This window comes from Lutra lutra, chromosome 3 (assembly GCF_902655055.1).
Source record: "Lutra lutra chromosome 3, mLutLut1.2, whole genome shotgun sequence".
In the NCBI taxonomy this organism is placed as follows: Eukaryota; Metazoa; Chordata; class Mammalia; order Carnivora; family Mustelidae; genus Lutra; species Lutra lutra.
The window spans coordinates 45,138,101-45,154,477 of NC_062280.1; the positions used below are offsets into that span (position 1 = coordinate 45,138,101).

The 16,377-nt window shown below is 47.8% G+C and overlaps 1 protein-coding gene across 5 annotated transcripts in view; it reads left to right on the plus strand.

The window, feature by feature from the left end:
• The first annotated feature begins 631 nt into the window (after window positions 1–631).
• Window positions 632–16,377, plus strand: part of SCLY (selenocysteine lyase) — a 43,482-nt gene continuing 27,736 nt past the window's right edge. For 2 of the 5 annotated variants that reach the window (XM_047722132.1, XM_047722135.1), the window contains exons 1-4: window positions 632–798; window positions 3,575–3,690; window positions 8,178–8,278; window positions 12,870–13,050. In XM_047722132.1, the coding sequence (XP_047578088.1) occupies window positions 710–798; window positions 3,575–3,690; window positions 8,178–8,278; window positions 12,870–13,050 (487 nt within the window). In that variant the 5' untranslated portion in view covers window positions 632–709. Of the gene's footprint in view, window positions 799–3,574; window positions 3,691–7,632; window positions 7,731–8,177; window positions 8,279–12,869; window positions 13,051–16,377 lie in introns of all 5 variants that reach the window. The other 3 variants (XM_047722136.1, XM_047722137.1, XM_047722133.1) reach the window with 3 other exon arrangements.

Genomic DNA, 16,377 nt, shown 5'->3' on the forward strand with positions numbered 1-16,377 from the left:
ATTCAAATTCCGACTCCTTCACTACCGTGTGAACTCGGGCAAGACGCTCAACTTTTGTGCCCCTCGATGTCCTCCTAACAGCACGCACTCGATGTTCCCGGGATTAAATTAGGGAAGAGTGAACGTGCGCACCACGGTGCACGTGCTCAGGGCTCCGTTAGGGCAAGCCCGTGCACAGCTGACTTCGCAGCTGTCGGCTGCGTGCAGCAGCACCCCACGTGCCCGCCGCCCGGGTCACGGAACCCCCTTCCCGCTCCTCTGCCTGCCCCAGGCCCCGACACCCCTTCTTCAGCTCCCGCGCGCCTTCCGCCAACTACGCGTCCCCCACGCCCCGAACTCTGCAGACCCGCCTCCCGGCGCCGCAAGCACGCCGCGGCAGGGCCGACCCCGGATGGCCCGGGCGTTAGCTCTCGGGACCTGGGCTCCGGGGAGAGTCCGGGCTCCCGGGCGAGTCCGCGCTCCGCGCCGCAGCCCGCCTCCCTGCCTCTGTGATTCGCCCCCAGTGACGCGCCCCCGTCACCTGACCGCGCGCAGCCAATCGCCATCCGCCGGGGCCGGACCCCGGCATTGGCCAGAGTGCACAGCGCAGCCAATCCGGACGCGGCCCGGACCTCGCGGCCCCGCCCCCCTCCGGGCCTCGGGGAGGCGCACTCCGAGGAGACCCGCGCGTTCGGTGGGTCAGCACGGCACTGGACGCGGGCTGGTCGGGATGGAGGCGGCGGCGGCGCCCGGCAGGGACGCGCGGGAGCGGGCGGCGAGTCATCCCCGCGGCCGTGGAGAGAAGAGCCCGCCAGACAGGTGTGCTCCGTGAGGGGGAGGCGGCCGGCGCCCTCCTCTGGGAAGCTCTCCAGGCGCCGCGGGGCGAGGGGTGCCCGGCTCGGGGAGGCCGGGGGCGGGGGGCCGGTGGGGCCCGGTGGTCTGTCCGGGGGAGGGGTCCCGCCTGGAGGGGTCGCCAGCTGGCGGTCACCGCAGGCCTGAGCGTCCCGCGCGGGGATGCGGCGCGGGTCGGCGGGTGGGAGCCGGGGCGCGGCCGAGGCAGGGGTCCCGCCGAGGTGGCGTCCGGGGAAGCGCGTCCGGGGCAGGGGAACAGTCGCTGCGCAGGCCCCTGGGCTTGAACCCAGCCTGCGGACGTGGGCGGCCGGGCTTGGCTGGGCTGCGGTCAGGGAGCAGAGCCCCGGAGCTCGGGACGGACTTCGGGGTGTGTTCTAGGGGCGGGTGGGTGCGGGACAGGTGAGGAAGTAGGGGGACGCCGGAAATCTTTGTAAAATCTAGGAGGGCGGTGGTGTGGCCCGGCGTGTGGCCGGAGCAGTGCGGGTACCGGGACGCAAGCCGCAGGTCTGGCTGGTGCACTGGTGTGGGGAAAGGGGGGACCGAGGCCGATGCCCCCAGGCTCCTGCCTGAGCCGCGGGGACAGTGGGAAGGTCGGCAGGGAGGCCTTCCAGTGCACACTGTGTCTTCAACCCGCTGCAGCTGTGCATTTTCTGGTTGCTGAGACGTTGCTTCCTCTATTTTGGCAATCCCGTCTGCCTGAACGTGAGCGATGAGTGTGTCTTTAAAATTCGGGTCCAGGCCGAAACCTGAACATTTCTTAGATGAGGCAGTCAGCTTTGGTTGAGCCTGAGCAAAGGGAGCTGAGCAAAAGCCCCTGAGGGAGACTGGAGTGGAGAGGAAATTCACCATACCTCTTTATGATATTTTGGTTTTGAGCATAGTAGAGTTGAGCTTTCCCATGCAATACTGAGAGCATTTTAAGGAGGAAACAAGTCATGGAGCAGAGTTATCTATAAAACGTTAATCTGAAATTCAAGCCATAAATGTGTCAGTCTGCCAGCAGATTGACAAACTGCAGTCACTGAGCAGACCCGAGTAGTTTGAGGAAATGTGGGGTGCTATAGGAAGTGAAAGCAAGATTAAGGGCGCATGCAGTGTTAAGTCACAACGGGACCAGGAGATTCCCAATGCCAGAGTGGCCAACCGTGGCCAGTCTAACTTCCCAAAGCCTTAAACCTATCAGGTGACTTTGGACAGCTATGAACAAGGTGTTGCATAAAAACACTCTGTGGTTTGGAGGCTCTGGGCGGCTCAGTCAGTGAGGCATCTGCCTTAGGCTCAGGTGATGATCCCAGGGTCCTGGAATCGAGCCCCGCATTGGGCTCCCTGCTCAGTGGGTAGCCTGCATCTGCCTCTCCCTCTGCCTGCTGCTTTGCCTGCTTGTGCTTCTGCTCTCTCTCTGTCAAATGAATAAGTAAAATATTTAAAAATAAATAAAACACTCTGTGGTAGGGGAAAAAAAAAAAACTTTTAACAGCCATGGTTGGTAATTGTTTTTGAATTTTCATGTGGATCTGTTTAAACATTGTTACTGATTTTAAAATCAGGTAAATTAATAGTATTAGGCAGGATTTCCATATATATATATATATATGTTTCTGAAGGTTTTTGATATTGGTAAAAATCTTTCAGGAGCTGTGCTTTTCTGTGACACTTTGTTCTTTTGTAAATCCTGCCCCTGCTGTGTGCCAGCCCTTGTCCCCAGTGTAAGTGACAGAGCAGTGAGGGAAACAAAGGCTGTGAGCTTCTGGAGCTGATGTATGACTTTCTGTTAAGGCCAGCAGTGGTAAACAGGGCCAGAGTCTAGTGTGTCACACACTGAGGAGTACCATGGAGAGACAGAGGAAGGAGGAAGGGGACTGGGGGCTGTAATTTTATTTAGAGCTACAGGGAGCTTCACAAGAAATTGAAGATGCAACAAAGACCTAAGAAGGAAAGTGGAGTGGGGGGCACGGTCATGCCAGGTGCTGGAAACTGAAAGTAGGAGGGGAGAAGTAGGCCTGCCCAGGGTCAGGGAGCAAAGAGGAGGGTGTGGGCAGGAATGAGTGCCTAGGTCACCTGAGCCTTCCGCCAGCCCAGAGGTTACAGAGAAATAAAGAAAAGCTACCGATGAAGTTAGGAAGCCCTCGGGAAGGTGCAGCTCCCTCGGTGCTCATGTTTCCCCCTCCTTCCATCTGGAGGCAAGGAGCCGATCTGTCCTTTAGAACCCTTGGGTAGACTTTGAGGCTCAGGGGCCATTGATCCTACCAAGGGGTGGAAAGGACTTTTGAAAATCTAAATGGAGGGGCGCCTGGGCGGCTCAGTGGGTCAAAGCCTCTGCCTTTGGCTCAGGTCATGATCTCTGGGTCCTGGAATAGAGCCCCGCATTGGGCTTTCTGCTCAGCAGGGAGCCTGCTTCCCACTCTCTCTCTGCCTGCCTCTCTGCCTACTTGTGATCTCCTTCTCTCTGTCAAATAAATAAATAAAATCTTAAAAAAAAAAAAAAGAAAATCTAAGTGGATGGTCTAGCGATTATATAAAGGAAACTAGCAAATACTAGATTATTGGAAATTACGCATATTTTTTCCATAATTCATGAAGATTTGGAGATGTCCAAGTGCAGTTTGTGGAAGGCTGCGTGGTGTTTCTGCAGAGAGGTATCTTGACCTTGATGGCGTTTGCTCTCTTGAACTGACAGAGTGCAGCTGTGCTCCCATACTCCATCTCCTTGTCCTTAACAGGCACATCTGTGTTTTCTTTCCAGCAGGAAAGTTTATATGGACTATAATGCAACCACCCCCCTTGAGCCAGAAGTCATCCAGGCCATGACCGAGGCCATGAGGGAAGCCTGGGGAAATCCCAGCAGTCCTTACCCAGCAGGTAATCCTAGAAGGTGCTCACAGATCTGGAGATATGGGGGAGGTGGGCAGAGACAGTCTTAGAGAAATTGTACACCACCTGTGATCATTTGCTTTTGAATAGATTTTCTGTAAATACAAACCTTAGGTAGAAATTTTTGTGGGTTAGTTTTCAGAGAAGTCCAAATTTGAACATGGAGCCTGTTGATAGCATAACCTTTCATTTTTAATACACTGCCCCATCCTCCTTGCCCGGATGAAAAAGATGTCTTATTAAGAGCTATTTGTAATAACAGTACCCATTAAAACCCTTTCATGTATCTGTCTCAGTGGTTCCTTGAAAAATTTGCAAAATAGATCTTTGAAATCATCAGGATTGCATATAATCCTGGCCTTTTTTTTTTTTTTAAGTGAAAATTAGTTTAAAATTCTTTATTTTCATTATAATAAATTCTTATTTCCCATTTATTCTTGTTTTAATACAGATCATTAAATTGGCAGTTTTGGAAAATAATTTACTTTAAATCAGTAGTTTATGTCACCATTTACGTTATGTTTTTCAGATGGCCAGCTGGCTGTCCCTTTCTTACTTAATGCTTATCAGAGATAATTAAGATAAACTGTCGTAACTGTGGATTATGAGGAACTAAAAGAGCTTTCAGACACTGCCGCAAAGCCCTAGGATTTAATAGTACTTATATACAACTTTACAGACATACATGGGTTTTTGTATCTGTTTAGTATGAATTTCACAACTTCATAACTAAAAGCTTTTTCGAAATCAGGTTCTAGTCATTCATTAACTTATTTCTTGGTTTATTTGGTATGTATGTTGTGGCCATTCTTCTGGACATTGCCTCATATCTAATTTTTCCTCTAGGAAAATTGTACTTCCTGATGCGTTAAACTTGAGAATACAGAGGGCAAGTAAATGCTAATAGAAAGCATTTCTTATAAAGAACTTTAGGAATAATGCTGAAGGAACAATTCCCCTTCCTGACCTGATGAAACCTTTCAGTGGCTTTCTGGTTGTCCTGACGGCCTTCATTTCTTTAAGAACCATAACTAAAGTATGCACTGCAATTCACTTGTTGATACTCAGGTAGAAGTGGGGGGAGGGGAGGGAAAAAAGAGAAAAGAAAGAAAATCACCTTTATGATAGGTTGATTTAATTATTTTCACAATACTGTGATTTAATGATGATAATAATTCCTTTGGGAGAATTTAGTTAGGGAAAAATGTTAAGGACATATGGAAAGAGTTTAGATACCCAAGATGTTTACCACAGCCTTGCTTGTGAGAGTAAAAATCTGGAAATAACATCAGGGTCCGTGAGTCAAGGACTGACCACATTGAGTAGGCTGAAGCCGGGAGTGGAGTTCCAGGTCCTGTCAGAGCCATGCTGCGGACTACAGCAACGACCGAGACACACAGTAGCAGCATCTGGGTCAAGGGGGAAAGCCATATTATGAAACCTGATTCGCAGTATGGTTTCTTTGGTTCTTATACCCACCTCTCAAGAAAAATTGTGTATGAGCAAATCTGGAAAATATATTGTTTTGCTATGAGATGCAGAAACCTCCATGTAACAGTAGCTGAAGCACAAGGACCCAAGCAGGTTGAAGGCTTCTGCATCCAATCTGTTGTGATACTCACATCAGGGAGCCTCTGGAAGGCTTCACTCTATACTTTCAAGAAAATGAGAATAAAAAGACAAATGATGTTTTCGTGTTATTATGAAACTAGATTTGACTTGATGGACCCCTAAAAGTGCCTTGCCCCCACCCCAAGGGCTCCCCAGATGGCATTTTGAGAACAGCTGATTCAACTGATATTGGTTGAGTATTTCCTGCATGCCAAGCACTGTTCTGATGAGGGATAAGGCACAGGGTACAAAGTGTATGGTGTTTTCAGGGCATTCCTTGGGCCACTGCCTGGAGAATGGACCACGATGGGGTCAGTGGAGTTGGGAGCCTGCTAGAATATTTCAGCGGTGGCCCTGACTCAGCAGGTGGCTGGGCATTGCAGAGGTGGGGCAAGCTTCTGAGTATTTTTGACGACAGAGCCTTATAGGATTTACTGTGGGGTTGGATAACAGGATATGAGAAAGGCAAGAGCCAAAGCTTTTGGCCCCGGGCCCCTGGAAGGTCTGAGTCGCCATTTACTGAGATAGGAAAGGGTAAGAGGAACAAGTTTGGGGGAGAAATCATGTATTTAACTTGGAGCAAGTGTAGTTTCAGATGTCTGTCGGAGATAATATGTATATAATCTACTGGGTTCCAGGTGGAATGAGTAGAGTCTGCAGCACCAAGCTGGTTATCAGTCTTGAGTTGCTGAGGGGGAGAGGATTCGAGGACCTGGCCAGGGCAGGGGCCATCCGCCATCTGGATCTGGAGCCCTGCCCAGCAAGGGATGCATAGAAGAGGAGGGAGAGCTGCTGGCAGGGGAGGAGGCGTGGACCTGGATTTGGCACACGGGGACCTTGGTCAGAGTGGGTTTGGGAATCCAGGGACCAGAATACCTGATTGCCAGTGAGTTCAAGAGGGAACGGAATAGGGTGGAGATGGGAAAGGAGAAACGGGCCATTGCTGGGAGGTAGTAGAGGGGCTCTGGTATGAGAACAGCCGAGTGAAGGAGGGTTGGTTTAATGGATCATGGGACCCACACATGCCCCTTACTCTCCCTCTTATGTCCTGAAAGGCCGATTTCAGAGTCTTCTCTTATGTCAGTTACAATTACCAACCACCCTTTACATTTACTATCACTAACAACTTCAAACATTCCGGAAATTTAAGAGTAAGAAAATAGACACCCGTGTGTCTCCTACCTAGATCCAATGGTGTTGCCATATTACCTCGATCTCTGTTTTTCTAAATTTACTGCTTTTTCATGAACCCTGGCGAATGAGTTGTGGGCAGGGGCATACTTCCCATTACAAGGAAGCACCTGTGTATGTGTAAGAGAAGGAACTTTCTCCCATGACAGTGCCATCAGCAAACCTGAGAACATGACAGGAAGGTCCTGCTCTGACATTCAGGCCATATCCTAATTTCCTCAACTGAGGACATTACTTGCTAAAAAGATAAAGACTGAATTAGTATCTGGGGTGGGGGAGAGAGCCATTGGTAGCAAACATCCCATGGCTGGTTTATTTTTTTTAACTCCTAGGGCCAAAGTTTTATTTTAGAATGTAACCTCTGCAGAAAAGCTCAAATCATAGTATAGCGAACACCTGCACTTATTTCCTTTACCTGGATCTATCATTTCTTTGAATCATTTGAAAGTAAGTTGCAAACAGGAAGCTTCACTCCTAAACACCTAAGAACAAGGCCTCTGTCCTGACTCACAGATGGAAAGTTAGTCCAATGACAGCATCTCATTAGCATTCTAATGAGATGTCCTAATCTCCTTGAGTATGCACTTTTGTTTCCAGGGGCCTTAGATCTAAGTGAAAATGTAAATTGTAAGTAAATGAAAAGAGCAACCAGAGGGTCATTTCTGGCAGTTCTCTGACCTGTCCCCAGTGGACGTGATCCTGTGTGTTCCAGTAGCTTATGTTCCCGGGACTCGTTGGTCCACACCCTTTATGTCCTTCCCCTCCAACAGCTTTAGTGGGGTGTGATTCACATGCACGGAACCACAGAGAGAAAGTGTGTAGTTTGGTGCCTTTCTTTTCTTCCAAGTAGGGTTGAATAGTAACGCACTTCAAAGACTGTTGATCTATAGACCAAGTAAGAATGGAGTTATTGTCATAGATCCCATCCTGGCGCCTTCCTTTCTCTGCCACATACAGTTTGGTCCCTTCATCCATGCCAGATGGTGGAACTAGCTCACAGCTGGGCTGCGTGGCCCCGATGGGAGGGGCCTCTCCTGTGCCCCCCAGGGGCCTGCGCTGAGATGCAGCACTGTGCCTTGTGTTGAGGAGTCACGAGCATTCTTTTTGCTTATTTTTGTTGTTTTGCAGCGTGATCTTAAGCAAATTATTTCATCCCTTCACCCTCCTGTCTTGATGAATGGGAAGCAAGGCAGATGGCCACAGCTTCCCCTCTCCTGTAGCATCCGGTAAGAGGAAGCCCATGACTTTGGGGATTTTAGGGTTCCCGCGCGTCCCCCCGTATCTGTTTCCACTTCTTACTAAGTCTCCGTAGGTGTCACTGTCACTGAGTTGCTCCTATCTTGCTGCTGCCCCTTCTCCGGCTTATTCCTAGGTTGTGGCCTATTGTGTTCACATTAACGGGACAGTGGGTCATCTTAGAATTGCCCACTTAGAGTTGTTCCTGCGTGTCTGGTTCTTTTTTTTTTTTTTTTTTTTTTTTTTTTTTTTAGATTTTATTTTTAAGTCATCTACACCCAGTATGAGGCTCGAAGTCTCCACCCTGAGATCAAGAGTCACACACTCCACTAACCAAGCCAGCCAGGTGCCCCATGTCTGTCTGGTTGTTCTTTTAAACATGTGTTTACTGGGCTTGGTAAAGTGACGCTAATGAGTTCTCATTCTGGTTTCTCAAGGTAGGAAGGCCAAGGACATTATTGACACAGCTCGGGAGAACGTCGCGAAGATGATAGGTGGGAAACCTCAGGACATAATCTTCACTTCCGGGGGCACCGAGGTAAAGTTTCTAAATAGGCTCTCAGTCTTTTAACTGTCAATTATATGTAAGGATATATACACGGTTCCTATTTGGTATTATTTTTTTAAAAGAAGAGGTATGCTTGGTGTTGGTCTTTCTCTTTTGCAAATTAGCTTCATATAATTAGCCAGTATTTATCCTAAAAGTAAATTCCAGGTGGCTGGTAGGATATTTGTAACATAATGTGTAAATTAACTTCAACAGAGAGTTTCCCCTTCTTTTTGCCCTGGAATTATCCCTTTAAATTCCTACTAAATTGTTTGCCTTATGAAGAGTTTGAGGGGCGCCTGGGTGGGGGGCTCAGTTGTTAAACATCTGCCTTTGGCTCAGGTTATGATCCCTGGGTCCTAGATCGAGCCTTTGGCTCAGGTTATGATCCCAGGTCCTAGATCGAGCCCCACGTCAGGCCCCCTGCTCAGCGGGAAGCCTGCTACTCCCTCTCCCACTTCCTCTGCTTGTGTTCCCTCTCTTGCTTTCTCTCTCTGTCAAATAAATAAATAAAATTTTCTAAAAAGAAGTTTGAGGTTTATGACCCATTGCAGATGTACTTTTAGACTGATAGAAATACAGGCTTCTGCTCAAACAGTAATTTCTGTCTCCCTTTCTGGGAAGGAGGGCATGACTGTCACCCACAGGCGATGTGACTGTCCACATGGAAGACCCCAGAGAATCTGCAGCCAGATTATTAGAGTTAATAAGAAAATTTAGCAGTTATTAGATTCAAAAGTCAATCGTGTTTTTTATACCAGCGACAAGCAGGTGTGTTGTCAAAAATCGATCTCTGCTCTGGAGCCAAAATATGACACGAAGACGGAGTTTGGGGATAAAGAGGAACAATAGTTTATTAGCTCGCCAGGCAAATGACGCTGTAGCAGGCTAATGCCTTCAGAATGGCAGACCCACATTGGGGAAAAGTCTGAGGGCTTTTGTAGAAAAATACAGGGCCCGGGCAGCCTCGATAGAAGTCTGGTGCATCCTGCCAGCCGGGTTCCTCAAGTCTCCATAGTGGTCTCATGACCAGCGTCGGCGCTGGCCATCCGAGTCTCATTACTGAGTATCGATTCCAAGTTCCTAGAACAAAGGATTCTACAGAAAAGCAAGAGAAGGGGGTGGGTGGTTTCAAGAATGAGGAGGAGAAAAATGTGTTCCATTTAAAGTCAGACCTTGCTGGAGCATTAGTGTGATCCTCTCAGTTGCCAACCATCTCTGCGTTTCTGTAGCAGTTTCTGGTTTTTACAAGAGCACGAAAAATAACAAATACTTAAGTATTACAAAAAAGAATTTGTAAGACCGTTTTCATCGACTTGGCCGCACCAGGAAAGTAATAGGAATATTAGTGCACACCACCTTCAAAGAAGCTCTGATAAATGGAGCAATTCCCCGTGCTCCCAAATCCCGGGACCCAGTGTTCTAACCACCTCACTAGATCTGTAGATCCGGTGTGCAACCTCAGTCTAAATCCTGAGGCTTTTTTGGTGGAATCTCACAAGCTAATTTATATGGCCAAGAACTGTCAAGACTTCTGGAAGATTAAGAACATAGTGAAATGACTTGCTCCACCAGACATCCAGCCGTCGGTAAAGCTCTACTAATTAAGGCAGGTGGCCTTCAGGCAGGGACAGACAGTAGACCAGAAACAGCACCGTGCACGTGTCAGTATTTGTCATATGACTGGGTAGCCACACATCCTGGTTTGCTCAGGACAGTCCCAGGATGCACCTATTGTCCTGACATAATTGAATAGTACCCTCTTATTCTTAACTTTTTCTGGCTCAGACGCTAGATTTTATGATCACCATATATGACTGAGGCAGTCTAAGAGAGCAGGAGGAATGAATGGTCTCCAGTAAATGGTGCTGGGACAACTGTATATTCACAAAGAAAAAGGAAATTGGGTTTCTGCTTCATAACAAAATAATAATCATAACTTTGGGCATAATAAATACCTACTTATGAAGAATAAAATTTAGAAAGCTTTCAGGTGATAAGCTTATATCTTTGTGATGATTAAGAACGATGAATTTCTTCTATACAATACAGAAAACATTAATCACAAAGGAGAAGGCTGATAAATTGTGCCACCACTACGGCCACAAAACAGAGTTTACTTCATCAAAGAGTACGATGAAGAAAACAAAAGACAAGCGAGACGATGGCAGAAGACATTCACAACATTTAACTGACAAAACACTAGCATCTAGGATATAAAGGCAGGTAACCCCATGGAAATATGGGCAAGAAACTTGAGTATGCGCTTCACCAAGCAGAAGCCCAAACAGTTTCTATAGGTGAAAATACTTGGTGTCGTCATCAGAGTAAAAAACATCAAGACACCTCTGCACGCCCATCAGAATGATAGAAGTTAAGCATTGCAGTGGTAGTAAGTGTGGACAGAGGACGTAGAGCTGGAAGCACTCACAGATGGCAGAGCACAGGCTGGAATGACGTTTGGGGAAAGGGGTTGGCACTATCTGGTCAAGTTGAGGACGAGAGCCTGCTCTGGGGGCTAGCAGTCCCACCCCCAGGGTGGAGCCTAGGCAAGTGAGGCTCATCTGCACCAGGGCCAAGTGGAGACTATTCATGACAGCCCAAAACAGCAGTCCGAGTGTCCCTCAAAATTAGCACGGCCCAATGTTAATATGTTGTCACACGGCCACCTGCAGCAGTGCACAGGGATCTTGAGTGACGGGTCAGGAAGCTGCCACCACACCCCTGGGCCCCATGCCCACCCCTGGGGCCAGGCTCTTGGTGGCCCACAAGGAGCTACCTCAGCCCCAGCTGCCTGGTAGGGCCATCCTGGTCTCATCTGGTGCTAAGGACATTCGTGGTCTTCGAGCAACGGTTCATTTTCAGATGGGACCTACTGTTTCCCACCAAGGCCCCTGCACTCCCACTGTGGCCCAGGGCAGGGCAGCCGTTTCCAGGTTTCAGCAGCAACCGACGGACACGTGTGGCACATGAGAGGATCTTGGGCATCTCCATCCTATCCACAGTCATTGGGTAACCTTTTACACTGCCATCCATGGTGGCCTCAGATGGGGTTGTGTGGACTCTCCAGCCGTGGGACCCCCCCAGGGAACCTGTCTTCTGGATAGAATGGCTGTATGGGGCAGCAGTGTTTCCCACAAGGATGTGCCCTGGGACCTCTCCTGAAGCTGCCACTGGGTGGAGGAACCCATCTGAGTTGTGGGTCCCTGACCACCTCCTCCCTGTTACCTGATCCCACATGTCACCCATCAGTGAGCCACAGCATGGGCTGCCTTGGTGCCCCCCCCAAGCTGGATACTGTCTTAAGTACTCTGCATGCAGAATAGCAGCACATGGGCGCTTCAGCCCAGTGCAGGTTCTGTCCCCCTCATTGCGGAGGACCCCCAAATGCTCCAAGGGATTGGATCTTTACCAAGAAAAAGTTCCTTCAGTTCTACTCATGCCAAGGTCAAAAAGAGACAAAATAAACAATACTGTTTACAGGTGTTTGCTTAGGAAGTCAGAGTATCCAGAAAAGCAGGGGAATGATTACCATACATATCAGTGTGGGAGACAGCTCTGTGGGGGTGGAGGGGGGACAGTGACTGCAGGGACCCCCCCGGGTGCTTCTGTGTGGGGCAATGTCTACTGTCTTGATCAGGTAACAGTCTTTCAGTCTTCGCTGTCTCATTTCTCTGTTAAACTTAAGTTTATATTTTATATACTTTCCTGTATATATGTTATAATTTAAAATAAGAGAAAAGTTTTTGTTTTGTTTTGTTTTTTTTAAAGTCTTCTCCTACCCTGTACCCTTATGTTATCCACTCTGGCTATAGGAAACCAATATTGTTAGCTTCTTGGTGTCTTCCAGAGAGTCTCTGCGTTAAAAGCAAATAACTATGTAGATTTATATATTCTAATCTCCTTCCCTGTGTACCCTTTCCAGGATATTTTTGCATATATGAGCAAATGCATGTATATTTCCCCCTTTATATACAAATTGGGTAGAATACTGTATATAATGTCTGCTACCTTTTTTTGTATTATTATTTAGGAAGTATATTTCTATTTGAGATCTTTGGGTCTCTACACATAAAGCTTTTCCTTGATGTTTATTCCTTGGTGTCCATTGGGCACTTACAAATCCCTTTATTGGTGGACACTGAAGGGCTTTCCAAGGTTATTACAAACAGTGCTATACCTAATAAGGACCTTTCTGTATCTCATTTTGCTTCTGTGCAAGTGTAGTGATAGGATCAAGTCCAAGACACTGACATGCTGGGTCAGAGGGCTTATTTGACAGATACACCAAATGGCCCTTCATATGCTAGATTATACTCCTATCAGCAGTGGGTACCTGCTTTTTCAATTTATAAAATTGAAAAATTCATAACATTGCTTAATAAGACAGGCATTAATTGACTGGAAATGAATTCTGACCTTTTGGGAAGGTTTTGTCATTGGCCATTCAGAAGCTGTATGACTTTGAGACCATTTTTCCCTTTTTTAAACATTAGCCACGAGGAAAATGAAGGCCGAGAAAGTGTCGCCGTGGCCCTCCCCTTAGCACAGATCTCGTAAATGCTCTTTCTGCTCTCTGCAGTCCAACAACTTAGTAATCCATTCCATGGTGAAACATTTCCACCAAACCCGCCCCTCTGCGGGGAGCCCGGCCGAGCTGTGCAGCCCGCTGGACGGGGCCGCGCCCCATCTTATCACCTGCACCGTGGAACACGACTCCATCCGCCTGCCCCTGGAGCACCTGCTCAAAGAACGAGCAGCCGGTGAGTGACCAGCTTCGCCTACCACCACACACTGATTCCGGGACCTGGTGAATCATTTACCCTCCACTCGCAGCCTCCCTGGAGGTCAGCAGGTGCAAGGGTTACACAGCCTGTCCGGACACGGGAGCTGGGAATGCTGCCAGAGTGTTCCCTAGGGAAGAAATGGGTCATCACTGTGGAGCTCTAGTCTAGTATGGATCTAGCAACTGAATGATACTTCAGATTCTTGTGTATAATGAATATATACATGTGAAATAATAAGCCTATAAATGCTAAACAGTGCTTTTCACTCAGATTTTAAGGATTAAATCTTGGCTCCCACTTCCTTGGGTAGGAAGAACAAGGGTCAGATAGACATCAGCAGCAGGGGTGGACATCAGCATCAGGGGGCGAACACCAGAATAAATGTGCTCTTGCTGTACGACTTCAGTTCTGCACAGGAGGGGGTTCTCGCCAATGGGCCCAGGGGCAGACAGCCCACAGGCAGCCTGAGGGGTCAGCTGAGCTTGGTGGGCAAGAGCAGTGGCTCTGACCTTTCACTTTTCCCATGCGAGGAAGCCTTGAGACACCGGGCACAGACCACGGACTTTTGAAAACTAAGAGCCCTTTCCCCCGGCCCAGGATAGCCGAGGTGAATACTTTCCTTGAAGCAAATTGACTTTCCCCTCAGCTTCTCTGATCTGCCTGGAAACCTAAAAGTGAATCGAGGGAAAGTACTTCTATCACCCAGATTAAAGCACCATAGTGCTCCATTTGACTGTGAAGCCTTTCTGTGGGTTTTCCTGTTCGACTACTATAAGAGTTTTTCTCTTTCTGGTCTTACCTAGATGTACTACATTAACTAAAAAAAAAAAGGAGAGAGAGAGAGAGATTGAGTCTGACGTTCTTATTTCAGCTCTTTTTTTTTTTTTAAAGATTTTATTTATTTATTTGTCATAGAGAGAGAAGCGAGAGTGAGCACAGGCAGACAGAGTGGCAGGCAGAGGCAGAGGGAGAAGCAGGCTCCCTGCCAAGCAAGGAGCCCGATGTGGGACTCGATCCCAGGACGCCGGGATCATGACCTGAGCCGAAGGCAGCTGCTTAACCAACTGAGCCACCCAGGCGTCCCCTTATTTCAGCTCTTGTTCCTTTCAATCCCTGCTGCCTTTTTATCCCCCTGTCTTTCTTACTTTTCCATACTTACAGGGAAGAGCAACGAATCATTCTTATTTGCTGTTGCATTTAACCTCCTGCTTAAATTACACAGATTTTGGGGTCCCTGGGTGGCCCAATCGGTTGAGCAGCTGCCGTCAGCTCAGGTCATGATCCCAGGGTCTTGGGATTGAGTCCTGCATGGGGTTCCCTGCTCACTGGGGATTCTGCTTCTCCCTCTCTCATTCAGTGGTTCTTAGTGAATTCACCCACTTGTGTAACCATCATCATAATCAGTTACAGAACATTTCATGACCCCCCAAAACTTTGTGCCCACCCACTGTAATTCTCCATTTGCCTCACCCCCAGGCAACCGCTAATCCATGTCCATCTCTAAAGATTGCCCTATTTCATAGGACTTTCGTGAGAATGGAATCAGAGAACATAAGGTCTTTTTGACTGATTTCTTTCAATTAGCATGTTTTCAAGGTTCATTCATGATGGAGCATGTATGAGTACTTAATTTCTTTTTATGGATTTATAATATTCCATTTTATGTGAATTCCAGTCTATAAATAATACATTATTTACCCATTCATCAGTGGATGAACCTTTGACGATCATTTGGCATGATGACTAATGCCGTTATGAACCTTTGTGTTCTTGTGTGGATGTATGTTTTCATTTCTCTTGGACTTACACCCAGGAGAGGCACAGCTGGGTCACAGATTAACTCTGTGTTTAACCTTTTGCGCTAACTTTTGTATTCCCAAGTAGCTGCACCCTTTGATGTTTTTCCAGCAGGACCCGAGGATTCCTATTTCTCCGTATCCTTGACAACATTTGCGATTGTCATTATCTTTTATTGCCGCTATCCTGGAGATGTGCAGTGGTATCTCCTGGTTTTGATTTGCATTACCCTGATGGTTGGTGATGTTGAGCATCCTTTCATGTGCTTAATAAGAAGATGAGTAATACTTTTTTTTTAAAAAGTATTTTTTTATTTGCAAGAGAGAGCATGAGCAGGGGGAGGGGCAGAAGGAGAGGGAGAAGAAGACTCCCCACTGTGCGGGGAGCCCAACCTGGGGCTCAATCCCAGGACCCTGGGATCATGACCTGAGCCGAAGGCAGACACTTACCCTACTGAGCCACCCAGGCATCCCCATGACGAGTAATCCTGGCCAGAGGGGCCCTTCTTTTGGTCTCTTTGGATTCTTGTAATGGATACATGAGCTCCACCCTTCTCTTGCTGGTCTCTGCCCTATCCCTGGAGCCCGCCTTGGCCTGCTGGTCCTCTCTTGGGCACGTGTGCTCTTTCTCAGTCACTGCCAGTGCTTCCGCTGCCCACCTGTGAGGTAGCTGTAAGGGTGCTAGGTCATGACACCCAGCCTCTGCCTGCCACGCAGTTCTCCCTCCCAACACTCCACGCTGTGCACCCAGCACTTGGATGATCACTAGATCTGGTCATGGTTTTTGCTTATTACTGTTCTGAGTGTTTTTTTCCTATTCTTATTAATCTAATGCTATCATCTTTCTGTATTCTGGGAATTCCTCAAAATTCCTTGCCCACAGAGGATACCCCTAATTTAGAAAATATTTGTTCTCTCATTTTGGACCTTGAGGGGAGAGTGGATACATTTATCTTATATCATTTTGAACCAAAATCTTGATTCAATCACCTTCATTTATTCGTCTGAGGTGATGAGATTATAAGAGCTTGGAGCAGTGCCTAGAACCTAGTAGGTGATTAATGAATGTTTGCTAAGTGTCAAGTGAGTGAAGGTTAAGTACTTTGGTCCATTAAGGTGTTCTCATAAAGATAGTGGACTAGGAAGATCCTAGGATCACCTCGTCCCATGGATCCACCTAGATAACATCCCCATCAGTGTAGATACCCCCCAAAGTGACCTGAAGACTGGCAGAACAAATTCTCCACAGCTAAACATAGAGAAGAGGCTATGTCAAAGAGGGTAGGAAAGGTGAAGACATGGTTGGAAGCCAGATGGACCCGTGGAACTGCATGGTGGGGAGGGACAGCATGGGCTCAGCGAGGGGAGAGGAGCAGACCCCATCCAGGCACCCCAGGTGTGAAGAACCTGCCCTGGGAAGATGGATCTCCATAACATTGGCTTTGAAAACTAGAGGGGCCTCACTTCATGAGTTCTTACAATCAGTGGGGCTTAACACCTAGAACTG